At 40.2% G+C, this 12,651-nt stretch overlaps 2 protein-coding genes across 2 annotated transcripts; one reads left to right on the forward strand and one right to left on the reverse strand.

The window, feature by feature from the left end:
• Positions 1-652: 652 nt before the first annotated feature.
• wfdc2 (WAP four-disulfide core domain 2) lies at positions 653-2,062 on the forward strand. The gene is made up of 3 exons (XM_069140754.1): positions 653-811; positions 1,287-1,424; positions 1,512-2,062. The coding sequence occupies exons 1-3, from the start codon at positions 706-708 to the stop codon at positions 1,643-1,645; spliced, it is 378 nt and encodes a 125-aa protein (XP_068996855.1). The 5' UTR covers positions 653-705; the 3' UTR covers positions 1,646-2,062.
• A 559-nt stretch (positions 2,063-2,621) lies between these two features.
• On the reverse strand, positions 2,622-12,164 carry pigt (phosphatidylinositol glycan anchor biosynthesis, class T). The gene is made up of 11 exons (XM_069140753.1): positions 11,747-12,164; positions 10,404-10,581; positions 9,691-9,818; positions 8,580-8,680; positions 8,269-8,443; positions 8,060-8,157; positions 7,668-7,824; positions 7,083-7,283; positions 4,494-4,659; positions 4,234-4,317; positions 2,622-4,120 (listed from the first exon to the last, which is right to left on the reverse strand). The coding sequence occupies exons 1-11, from the start codon at positions 12,132-12,134 to the stop codon at positions 3,871-3,873; spliced, it is 1,926 nt and encodes a 641-aa protein (XP_068996854.1). The 5' UTR covers positions 12,135-12,164; the 3' UTR covers positions 2,622-3,870.
• Positions 12,165-12,651: the final 487 nt, after the last annotated feature.

Here is a 12,651-nt window from a genome sequence, read left to right on the forward strand (position 1 = left end):
ATATCACCTTTGTCAGACACATAGTGTTGGGGGGATTTTATTTTTAAATTAATTGCTGTACAGATTAATTAAAGGCCCTTAACTGGGATTTGAGTTCATAGCATTTCGTAAAAAAAACCCCACCAAAAAAACAGAAGCCACTGTGCCAGAAAACGAGGCAGGAAGGACAGACAAATCCTGACAGTTCATGCAACGAAGTAACATCTAAAACAAAAATGAATGGCAGCATACCAAAGTAAAGTGGAAGTAAAGTGCAGAAGCACGATCAATAACAGCTCCAACTAATAATTACTTCATAACTTTATCATCATCTAGCACACCTCAATCAAGAAACCAGTCACATCCCAAAATCATTCTTAATAAAATGTTTTCATTTTGCTAGTTTGTGTTTCCATCAGGTTAAAGTAAATACATCACTATTTGGGCTATACAACTGCAACACCCTGTAATTTTAAAATAATAAAAAAAAAATTAAAAAAAAAAAAAAGATCCTCCACCTTCCAGTCAAAAATAAACTCAATTAAAGCTGCTGTTGGAAAAAAAAAAAGAAAAAAAAAGCGTGTCTACTATCACTTCTTATGTCAGGGAGCGTAACTTGACAGGTACAAGGACCCAGCATCCTCTGACTGGGCTCATCAGCCTACACTGTGTGTCCTGGGATATTTTGTCCAAACAGGAACACACTCTTGTGTGCAAGAGGTTAACATGGAGAAACACTGGTCCACGGTTTGTGCATTGCTTTTAGCATTCGGTACATTTGTGCACTTTGACACGGTTTTCGCTGCAGAAGTTAAAAGTGGCAATTTAACAGGTAAGTTTGATTTGACACAAATGTTTACAGCTGAATACTGCTTGTTGGTCTGTTTCATTAAACAACCAAGTCGGCAGTTGTCTTGCTGTTACCACAGGTGATGTTTATCTTTATCTTTTTCTGCTTTGCTGCCTCTTTCTCTCAGTGACTCTTCTAAAAACCAGGCCACTGCCTACTTCGCCTTAATGTTGTCCCATTACATTCGTGTGTGTGAAGAAGACTGTCCTGCAGAGGACAAATGATATGTCTTTGACTGTGGAGCTGTCTGTGTCCCTCCTGCTTTCAGCGGGATCCACATTCAACTTTTTAAGTGGGCAGCTGTTAAATCTTCCCAGTGAATGAACTGAGGTGGAAAACAGGCCTGGACAGTCTATTAAAGGACAAAACAAGTCTCTTCCAGTCTAAAGCCATTTTTTCCCCCCCAGTCTCTCTGTTTAAGAATTCTTTGGACATATTGATGTCTTTGTCCCTGCAGCAAAGCCAGGAGTGTGTCCCGGCAGGCGCTGGGGTGCAGGGCTGTGTGCCGAGTTTTGCACTCATGACAGCGACTGCCCCAATGAAGAGAAGTGCTGCCACAATGGCTGCGGACATCAGTGCATGGCCCCATACACAGGTGAGATGCAAACAAAGTGCCAAATATGCTGCCTGTGGTTGTTTAGAGTGTTTTTAACCCCGTGTGTTTTGGTGTTTGGTGTGTCAGTGAAGCCAGGCCGCTGCGCTCTGCCCCAGGCCACCCGCATGTGTGCCGAGTACTGTTATCATGATGGTGAATGTCCAGGAGAGCAAAAGTGCTGCAGGACAACATGTGGCCACGCCTGCAGTGAGCCCTGCTGATTGGACAACTGAACTCCCTTATACATTGCAGTGTGCACCTCTTTGGTTACTTTAACACAAATGTACGGAGTAAAATATTTCATTTATCACATTGTATTCCTGCTTTACTGTAAGCTTGATTGTTTAGGTAGACAGTATTTCCCCTTCTTTAATATAATTACGCCTTTTTGTGTTTTGAGGAGAGTTGTTAACTTTTGCTTTGTGAGCCAATCTGACAAAGCTTTCCTAGAAAGAAAATGTGCTATGTTTGTCTTTAAATTTAAATTTTAAGTGATGTTACTTTGATGCTAAAAACATGGTAGTCAATTAACAGGATTTCTGTATGAGTAGCATTTTGAGTCCTTTTGCAGTTTGAGACTATGGAGCCTTCAGTGTTTCATTTTATTTTATTTCAATAAACATATTCCATATCCAGTACTTAGAAACCTGTTATATATGTTTCACCTTGTTGGTTATAGGTCTTGAGTTTCACAGGCTTTGTTTTTACTGCCGTTTAAGGCGAGAGCTTGGCTGGAAAAATAAATTATGAAATGTGCCAAAAATGGAAAGTGCTTACTGGTAGAAAACTTGACTGTTTAAAGAGGTGACCAAGACGTTCGGGTGCTTTGGGGTTTCAGCAACGTTGCACCACAAAGTTTTTACGTAAACAGCCACATTTCTTCATGTAATTGTAATTGAGCATTGTGACAAAACACTTCCAGCGGTCTGGTCTCTGTGTGCACCTATTTGTCTGGACACAACAGATAATTTGTAGCTGATCAGATATGAACATCATTTATGAGGAATGCTGCTTCCCCCCCCCCTTTGTTTTTGTTCCACGCTGCTGGCAAACATGCAGGGGTGAAACTGGATGACCAGCCGAATACAGAGACCTCTGTGTTTGTTCTCTCTGGGTCTGCCAGAAGTGAGGCCAAGTTTGTTTACACAAAAATGTGGGCACTCGGTGGGAAGTAATAAAACTCCAGCTCTGATGTAATTTGGAACAGGCGACTTACTTTCACTGCTAGTAATTTGAATAAAAGCCGTTTTACAGTTTATTGAAAAGGCAATAATATTTCAGTTACGTCAGACACACTGTAGAGATTCAAACATTCATACTTTGCTCACTTTCTTTACAGGAAGTGAGAGAGAATGAACTTTTAGACAGATAAGCATATCAGAGGATGGTGTGTTAAAAAAACAAATGCATGGTAGTATTTCACCGTTTGGTGTCTTACATAATGATAAGGATTTAACCTTGCTGTAAGACACACTCAAAGTGTGACATCAAACTGGTGAATGAATGAGTTAATAATTCAACAAGCCAAAGGCAATTAATTAGAGACATTCAGACTGTAGCATTCAACAATCAAGCATGCAGCCCAAAAAAAAAATCAGTGCAAAACAAATGTTTGGTAAGAGGGCTGAACCCTTTTTTCTATAATAAAATGATCCAAACAGACAACGTGTTTACAGAATAATACGTCCAATCCAGAAACAGTTTTTTAGGTTTTTGTCACTTTTCATTATTTTTGTGGGCATTTGTTCTTTTTGCATATCTTAAAATGAGTATAAAATTATAAAATTCACTATCAAATAAACATGAAGTATTTCTGAATGAATTATGTTTGAATTTATGGTTGGCCATTGGATCTATCTAACCTAGCAGGTTTGATAATTAAAAAAAAAAAAAAAGTGACTTTCTAAGAAACTTAGTTGTTATCTTTTGGGAAATGGCAAAAAAAAAAACAAGGTCAGAAAAACTTTCGTCTTTTTTGCCACAGGAGCTCAGAGGCTTTATAGTGCAGTGTGAGATCAAATCTGTCTCACAGTTTTAAACAGGAAAAAGGTAACAGTGCCTCAGTAAGAGAGAGGCTGTGTTGGATGTAATGGAGTTATGGGTTCAAAAATCCATAAAACAAAGATACTGATGCAGTTCCTACTGCAGCGCTTTGGTTCCTTCTGCTTGTCAAACAGCAGCAAAGCTCTTACTTTTCATCCAGACAGACAAATGTCGACTTTTTTGTGTCCTCAACCGGGAGGAAAATGATCCTGAATATATTAATGTTCAACAAAATCATTTTGTCCTCTTCCATTTGAAACCAAAACCTTCAAGTTAACAGTTGTTTAAACATTCATACCAGTGCTCGACTCAGTTCTTCCCTGAATATTACACGTTTTCCGGTGGTTTCACCAACAGGAAAAGGTCCTTTCTAAAAGAGGTCAGTTGTTATTCTTGTCCAGCCTCAGAGAGGCGGCACGCCCCTCATTTTACGGATGACGTTGGCTATCCGCTTGGCCAGCCCCGGGTTGGGCTCCTCTATCTGGAAGCTCCGGGTCAACAGGTTGTACAGGGAGCCATAGCCCACAGCCACAACAGTGCAGGTCAGGCAGATGACATTATAAGGCATGCTGAAGTCTGGAGTGGGCAAGTTTACTAGAAGAGGCTCAGTGTAGACGCGGACGAAGTAGCTGGACTCTTCTTTACAGGGAAAACTGTCAGGAGATAGAATATGTGATCATTTTTTCGTTTCTAGAAAGATGTGTTTCACTGCAGGAACCAAACCGCACATTAATAAAAGGCACCAAAATACATTTTCTATACTTACAAGCTGCTGAAAAGGGGTCGTTCCTGAGTGCTGTTTGTATCCATGGCGACAGTGCTCGGTACAAGAGAGCTGATCACTGAAGACCTAAATGTTGAACAATCAAGCCGGAAAGAAATTTAAAAACAATTGATGCACACACAAAAAAAAAAAAAAAAAAACACAAAACGGAACCATCTACAACCACAAATTAAAAATGATGTGGGCAACATTGTGTTTGCATCTTTCTTCAGAAATGTCAGGAGACAATCCTTCGTGCATACCCGACATAGAAGCCGTGGTTGGGATCAGGCGTGTATTCAGTCCATTTGAGCAGAGCCCGCTCAAACTGCACTGTAACCTCAGTCACGGAGTTGGGAGGAAGCTGGATGAGCATCTCCAGCAGATGAGGCCTCACACGGTCCTTCGATGGCTGGTAGTGGATGTAACCTGGCAGAGGAGAAACATGATACACCATTTTAATGTTTACACACAGACCATTGATTTATATACTGATATAATCAAACAATATTTCATACAAAAATAGCACTTAAAAAAAACAGCAGCTAGACAGAAAGGTACACAAAAGATATGTCTTCCAGCCTAATAGAAAATGTGACTCCTGTTCGCCCCCTTGTGGTGAAAAGAAGCATGACATGAAAATGATTCCTGTTGGGAAAGTGAGGAGGTGAAGTGTCTCATATTGGTGTGCCTAAGTGGGAGGTAAACTAACTTTACCTATCTGTGTGAGGTGAACCTTACCTTTACATTTCTACAGTATATAATGGCATAAAGAATTAAAACAGTAATAAATCAGCACAATCTCAGCGGTGTACGCAGGGGTACATTAAATTCAAAATGGATTTTCTTGTCTAAAAAGGCAGTTAAAATTAAAAAGAATTTTTAAAAACACAACCAGTTAAAAAAAAAAAAAAAAAAAAAAAAAAAAATCACAATATGATTACTTACTATGAAATTGTTGACCTTTGCAGTTGCTAAAATCTTGGTCAGAAACAGCTATGCATCTGTTTCTGTTTCAGCATAACACACCAACTTGGTACGTGATATTTGAAACAACTTTTTCTCCTGATGATAGTTTTAATTATGGGTGCAGAGTGGGGCTAGGCGATAGGATCCTTGAAGATTATAAATATTGTTCAGGGTATTTCTGCGATTAGGATATCATTGACAATATGACAAAATACTGAAAAATATTTTGCCATTAATTTTAAGAATGTACAGTTACAGTTTTAATATTTAAAGGCTAATATAAAATGTTGTCTTCAAATATTCAGTAAAACCATATTACAGTGGTTTGTTGGACATCTGATCAACTTGAACCAAACCACTTCCACACTAGTAAAGTCGCTCCCCTTTTTGGAACTAACTTCCCCACGGTGGAGCAGCATGCTTGTGGTGCTGTGTGTAAATTATACATGTAACGTATAGCATGTTGTTACGCAGCCGGTACAACAGTATAGTACCATTTTAAGTTTTTCTTGTCATATTACAAATAATATCAAATATTATGGTGAACGACACAACACGGCACACCCTTCGCAGGATGTGACAATTTTACTGTTCACATACAGTACAGAGCAGGTAGGAAAGTAAATGTAAAGTAATTAACCCAGTGACTGGGGTACGTGCACCACTGGTGGTACGCAAGAACCGTAATGAAAGCAGTGGTGTAAATATACATGATCTGCAGGTACACGCTATACGCCATATACCTCTCAGGCCAAATACAAAATAAAGTCTGAGAGTCCCTCCGTTTTGAAAAAAAACAAAAAAAAACCAGTTATAAATACCAAATCGATTTTTTTTCTGAACACAGGACAGCGTTTGAACTTCAGGCTTTTTGACATTTCAGCACCAATATTAGTCCATCAACATCACTGAAAGCAAAAAACCTCCCAGTTTGTGTGCCTTTAGTCGACGGAGGTATGACACACAGACCTCTCCAAAAAACACAAAAGACCTTTCGTGTACGTTGAGTTCTGCCTCATTCACGTTGCTCAACAATTTCCCATTTATTACAAACTGAAATGTAACAGGTTCAGTTATGAGACTCAGCATTAATGAATATATTCTCTGTTTTGACAAAAAATTATCAGAAGGTGAAGTTTAGTTTGTTGTTACCAGCTGTTTTTAGGCGTTTATTGGAAACCTGGAGCTTCATACAGAAGCAGGATCGAAATGAGCGTCTCCATGGCGACAGAGTTGCATATGACACAATAACGGTAACTTCATTAGTCACATATAAATTATAAATGATCTCCGACACAGAGACCAGCTCTATCAGGATGTCATGGTAAATGACAATGTGTAGCCGACTTTTCTCCCCTTCAGACAGGTGAGCTGTCACAGAGTCACAGTTTATAAGCTGCAGTTAAATTATTGTTCCACAGCGAATGTCCTCAAGTTGAGGTAGAGATCATTTCAGTGTTAGTAAAAGTCTGATTTTTTTTCCCCCCATATAGTGTTTTATGACAAAGTCTTTTCTGTTTCGCAGTCTCATTTTTGCAGTATGAGACATTATTGTGCGTATATAAGCATTCCCAAATACAACATCAGCCTATTACTGTGTCACAGGACTTTGGGGTGAACTTTTTTCCCCTCAAGTACACCGCAGCATCTCCTTTGCTGGACTTTTTAAAGGTTAAATTCACCCAAAATGATTCTACTATTAAATACTGTTAAAAACTAGTATGAACAACCTCATATGTATCCAGCCAGTCTGATTATTAAATGTATTCATTGATTTTGGTAAAAGGCCTTGAAAGTGTGGGAACATCTGAGCAAACCAAAAATAATTCATACATGAGTGTTGAAAATGTGTCTCATTTCCCCAATACTCTTTGCATACTCACTGGGCTTGTTGTCCTTTCCCTTGCTGGTGACGGTGAGTGTGTGGATGTAGAGACGGAGATACCAGGGCACCGAGTCCAGCAGCAGCACAGGGAAAGACCGGTAGGGGTGGTTGTTGTACATCAGCGTGTGGATCTCTCCCGTCTGCAGCCCATATCCAGCCACGTAACGCTCGGCATGGAGCAACGGGCGAAGCATGTGACCTGCAGGCAGGAAGTGAGAAACAGGCCTTAATGGTTAACCACGTCAGGAACACTGCAGAAAACACTTATGACAATGAAACATGAAGCTAATAGTTACACTTAAAAAAAAAATAGTGGCGCTGTAGAATAGGACCACAGTCTGAAACAGTCTCTTTGTTGAAACATGTAATAATGAAGATTATTTATCGGCAAAAAGAAAAAGGCAAATTTACTGAACAATGTCGGGACGACCTTATTCTTATGACAGATAAACAGTAGCTACAAGTTAATCAAGGGAGAACAAATAAATGCAGCTGGCACTTTTTAGTTTTATCTTTCTTGTTGCACTATACAATGTCCAGCCTTTTGCATAAAGCTGTGTCACTCTCTTCTCCTCTCACTCACCCTCACTGGATTTCCAGCGGATCAGCAGGTTGAGAGAGCGCACAGAGCCAAAGGTGGTTTGTTGGGTCAGATCGTACACAGAGAAAGTCCGTCTGTCCCCGAGCACCACTGCCTGGCTCAGCAGGGGAGTGGCCGGACTGAGCTCAAACTGCTCCCCCTGCAAAATGACATCAGATTAGCAGATCTCCATCCATATACTTTATACTATCTACATATTCCACATACACGTTACCACTTTGAAATTATGAGCTGCTACATCAGATTTAGATGATCTCCACCTAGAAATTGCTTTGACTACTTGGTAAAACTAATATTTTGGATTCTGATTTTTGAATTATGGGAAATAACTAATGATTTAGACTGGATGATGATATATTATCAGAAATTCCAACCTGGGGGTTGTCTGTGACGTCGATATAAATATTACTGGAGGAGGCCAGTGGACAAGCTTCTGTCAGGGTCCGAGAGAACATCTTAAACAAAGACCACTCTGAAGGAACAAACAGCCCGAATTAAAAAAAATAAATAAAAAAAGACAGCAGGGGGACACAATCTAAAGTCCAATGTGGGAGGAATGCAGGACGAATGTGCTTCTGCTCACCTCGTTTGCCCTGTCCAGAGGTGTGCAGGTCAAAGACTGCATTCAGCGTCTGTCTCAGCTCCCAGGATGTGGTTTTGCACTGCAAGTCCTGACACACAGGTCTGATGTGCACTGCCTGGGAATGAAAACTGCTGTGGAAGAGTTTCTCTGACTTCAGCAGGACAGCGAGACCCGCCTGCAAGGGCAACACGACCACAAAGAAAGAAACAAGAGGAAAAACATGAGCTAGCTGCTGGAACACACAATAACAACACAGACGGCATTTACGTTTTGATATGTTTGTAGAAATACAAAGAGATACACGCACTCACCTTAGATCCACATGGCAAGAGTTTCTTCCAGGGTGTCAAATTCTCAGTGCAAACAATTTCTCGTGGGAGGGTGGCATAGCGAAGGAAGCGATGGTCCGTCACTAAGTTCAACACATAAATCTAAAATCAGTCCACATGTCATATAGAGCATCCTGAATAAAAGGCTCAGGTGGCATCTACACTGCTGTGAATCTTGTGTGTATCTCATAGTAAACTGTCAGGTCAGACAACCCGACAAACACAAAATATGTGTTTTAAATGATAGTTTTAAGAATTGAAGCAAAACCTTTATCTCATATCAAGTGGTCCAGTGTGAAAAAGTATTTATCCCCTTAGTTACTACATCTATAAAAACATTTGCAGCTGAACTAGACACACCCGGGCCTGATAACTACCAGCTCCGTTTGATCTGATCATCACTTAAATAGATCATTTTCAGAAGCACCAAGTTATCCAAGAAGGTTTTCACCATTAGCATGTAGGATCAGAGTAAGTCCACCTCCAAACGGCTCAAAAGGAATCAGGACAAATCAGTTATGCAGTGGCCTATTCAAAGTCCGGCCCTGAGCCACCTTAAGATGCTGTAGCAAGACCTGAAAAGTGAAGTTCATGCTCACTCCTCTCCTATGTGTCTGCACTAAAACAGTTCTGCAAAGAGAGGGCTGAAATTCTTGATCCCCCATTAGTAGGAGAATTTGGTCGCATTAGATGCTGCAAAAGGTGGCAAAACAAGCAATTAAATTCCAGGGATAATTACTTTTTCACATTTTAAATTCAGATTTTCGATAACCTTTTTGGTCCAATAAATACAATCATCATTTAAAATTGGATTTTGTGTTTACTCCGGTTGCCTGTATCATTAGTGTCCTGTGGTGGTGCAAGATTAATAGAGCATCTCTGTGCCAGTCGATCACCAAAAGGAGTGTATGTTTTGATGGTACTGAAGATCATATCTTTCAGATTTCTAAATGTTTTAGTAAAGGTTAATTCCGTGACGCCACCCAAGCCAACTGGACAGTATCTATGACGCCCCCATGCTCAAAAGCTTGAGGTAGCTAATCTCATCATAGCGTTTACAAAATGCAAACGGCCTGAAGAAGTCTCGCTGTACCGTTTCCTATCCCCAGTGGTTTGAAGGCAGCGCTGGGTTGAACAGTGTTGGTGGAGTCAATGAAGTTCAGTGAAGCACAGAAGATGCCAGACAAAACATTGGTCAGCTCCTTCCATGTAGCATCCACACTGAAAATGGAAGAAAAACAGGAAAATGTTTAAATGAATGTTTTAAAAAAAAAAAACAACCACACACACACACACACACACTATACAGCAGCAAAATATAATGAAACTGTATTAGAAAATGTCTATCTGTGAGCTTTCCTATTGGGATTTTCAGAAGTGTGCACGTTATTTGTGTACTGGATTAATAAGGAAACTAAAAATAAAGCTTTTACAACTTTTCATCTCCGAGTAATTAAATCAGAAATGTATCTTTATAAAATCCAACTGTAATTACAGCTCATCTTTATTCTTGTCATATATTCCTCATGAATATATCTATTTTTTTTTTTATCTTCACTGTATGCTTTGGGTGCCCGCTGTTTATATTTATTATGAAGTTAATTTCTGTTGTATAAGATGCCATTAAATGCCTTTGTCTTTGTATAATGATGCAAAAATGGTGAGTGTAGAGGCTTTAATCTTTATGTGGGATTAACATGAAACCTGGATGTTCACCACTAATAGCACAACTAAAAAGATTAAAACTTATCCACAATATGCTGTGCATTTCTTTCACCTCAGCTGCCACCAGAGAGCTACACTCACTCTGTCACAGAGTCCTGGAACCAAACCCAGAGCTCGGCCCCAGGAGGGGACGGCAGGAAGGGCTGCCCCCACTGCATGGTCCTCCAGTAGCCCTGAGTGAAGGAGATGTGCAGCTCTCGCACCGAGAACTTGGAGATGACTTGGCCCAAAGACTTGGGAAACAACCGGTAGTGGGACACTGAGGAACGAAACGAAATACAGTTTAGAGTAAAGACAGGCAAGAATTGCTGTGTTCAATTTAACAATAGAAAAACAAGGTATTTTGGAAATGTATGGGATGTTCATTGTGCCCATTTAGTATTGGTTTCCGTTTACAAGTGCTCGACCAGTGCGAGGCTACAACAGTGACAGAAAAGCCAGAGTGAAAGACCCGTCTCATCACCTTCACGTTTCCAAAATGTCAATATTAGTTCAACCCTTAGTGACCGACAGTACGTCCCAACTCCCATCCCTTCTTCTCGGTTGAGGTGCTCAGTAAGTATTCACCACAGCGAGGTGCAGCGCACGTCAAACGAAACAGCACGACTCGAACTTTCCGGAGACGTCAGCTGCTCGTATGTGAGAAAAATAACTTTAAATTCACATCAAATTTATTCATAGCGCCGCGTCCATCCCCAACACCCTCCGCTCTGGTTTGAATTACTCGTGAACTCGTCATCGTGTATCTATGAAACACAAGAAAGAGGATAACCAGACCGCTGTAATGATGCTGACGTGTACTGAGGTCATCTCGCAATGAAAACACAAGTCACAAAGTCCAGATGTTAAACCGTGCCGCATATCAAAACAACAGAACTTACCCTCTCTGGTGATATTAGTGATTCAGGTCGTAATCATTTATGAAAGTATTATCAGATAAGATGATGCTGTTCTGAAAACAACAACAATAATAAACAGCATGTGTGACTGTACTTCATGATGACCAAGATAAACGTGATAAAAGTAAAAGCTCATGAAATTATCCTGAGCTTGGAGTTCATACGTCATCATTATCTTTGGGACTAATTTAAACTGAAATAGATATTGCGAAGGAAAAAAAAAAGGTGTCTGCAAGTAAAAAATAAATAAATTTGACTGTCAGGAGGAAAAGTAAATATAAACAAAGTCCTGACAGAAAACAGAAAACTAAAGAAAAAAAAAACCACGAAACGTTTCATCGTTTTAATTTGTCATCTTACTGGTGCATCAAGAAAACATAAAAAAAAAACAACCACGACAACGAACACGTGTTGTTTTGTTTGTTTGTTTGTTTACCGTCATGAATGTACCACAACATGTTAGACCTTTTAACAGGAGCAGGATTCAAACCCGGCGTGTTTCCTCGCCGCTAACAGACAGCTTGCCTTTGTTTCCTCTCATGAAGTCGGTCTCCCACAGGGTGCGGAACTGGAAGCTGGCGTAAACATCTCCTGAGTGCAGCGGCCTGATGACCAACTCCTCCCGGAAGTCATCTTTGGGCTGCGGTACCGGTGAGAGTCCCGCGGGTCGAGGGGCGGAGGCGCGCCGCTGGTCGGTCGGAGCATCAGCCGGAGTAGCTTCCCACCGACTTTGCTCCACTGCGGGCTGATCAGCCGCTTGCGTCGCCGTGCCCGCGACCGTTTGCGGATTATCGACCACGATGGCGCGGGGAGCGTCGGTCGGAGTTGTTTCGTGAACGTCTGCGACAGTAAACACCGACAAACTCAAAAGAATAAACAACCGAACCGGGTAGCTGCACCTGTCGGCAGCCATTTCTCTCCCGAAGCGGCGTTCACTTCCGCGTTTGGTGCGTCATACGTTGAATTAGCCAATAGGCAGCGTCCAAATGTAGTCCAGCGGCACTGACGTTAAACTGCTTTGTTTTAAGCAAAATATTTTCTTTCTTTTTTTTTTTACTCATAAATGCCAATTTAGAAGGAATTTCTACTTAATTTAAGCAAAGACTGCAAAAATAATGATATTCTATTACATTTTAAAGGTCAAAGCAGCATATTTTTTTTTAATGATGTTAGATGCACTGCATGGATTCTGGATGTGAGGTTTTTACATAGACTATATTGTTTTTGTGTGTGATAATGTTGTAGCTATATTAATTGAAAATAAAAAATATCAACAAATAAGTGCATTCGTCGTAAATACGGGCATTAATTTTAAATAGCTTATAATGTGCATTATACAAACCTGAAGCATATTTTTTAATCCATAACATCTCTTTTCCATATATTCTTATCTTAATATAATTTATAATTTATATAATATAAATGGACAC

This window comes from Embiotoca jacksoni, unplaced genomic scaffold, assembly GCF_022577435.1.
Source record: "Embiotoca jacksoni isolate LCO1_2020_lvr unplaced genomic scaffold, fEmbJac1.0.p SCAF_9, whole genome shotgun sequence".
NCBI lineage: Eukaryota > Metazoa > Chordata > Actinopteri > Embiotocidae > Embiotoca > Embiotoca jacksoni.

Coding starts and splice junctions, on each gene's coding strand:
- wfdc2 (XM_069140754.1), top strand. CDS start 706: ATGGAGAAACACTGGTCCACGGTTTGTGCATTGCTTTTAGCATTCGGT. Junction 812..1,286: donor TAAAAGTGGCAATTTAACAG/GTAAGTTTGATT, acceptor TTGTCCCTGCAG/CAAAGCCAGGAGTGTGTCCC. Junction 1,425..1,511: donor GTGCATGGCCCCATACACAG/GTGAGATGCAAA, acceptor TTGGTGTGTCAG/TGAAGCCAGGCCGCTGCGCT.
- pigt (XM_069140753.1), bottom strand. CDS start 12,134: ATGGCTGCCGACAGGTGCAGCTACCCGGTTCGGTTGTTTATTCTTTTG. Junction 8,444..8,579: donor TCTTGCCATGTGGATCTAAG/GTGAGTGCGTGT, acceptor TTGCCCTTGCAG/GCGGGTCTCGCTGTCCTGCT. Junction 7,284..7,667: donor CCGCTGGAAATCCAGTGAGG/GTGAGTGAGAGG, acceptor TCCTGCCTGCAG/GTCACATGCTTCGCCCGTTG.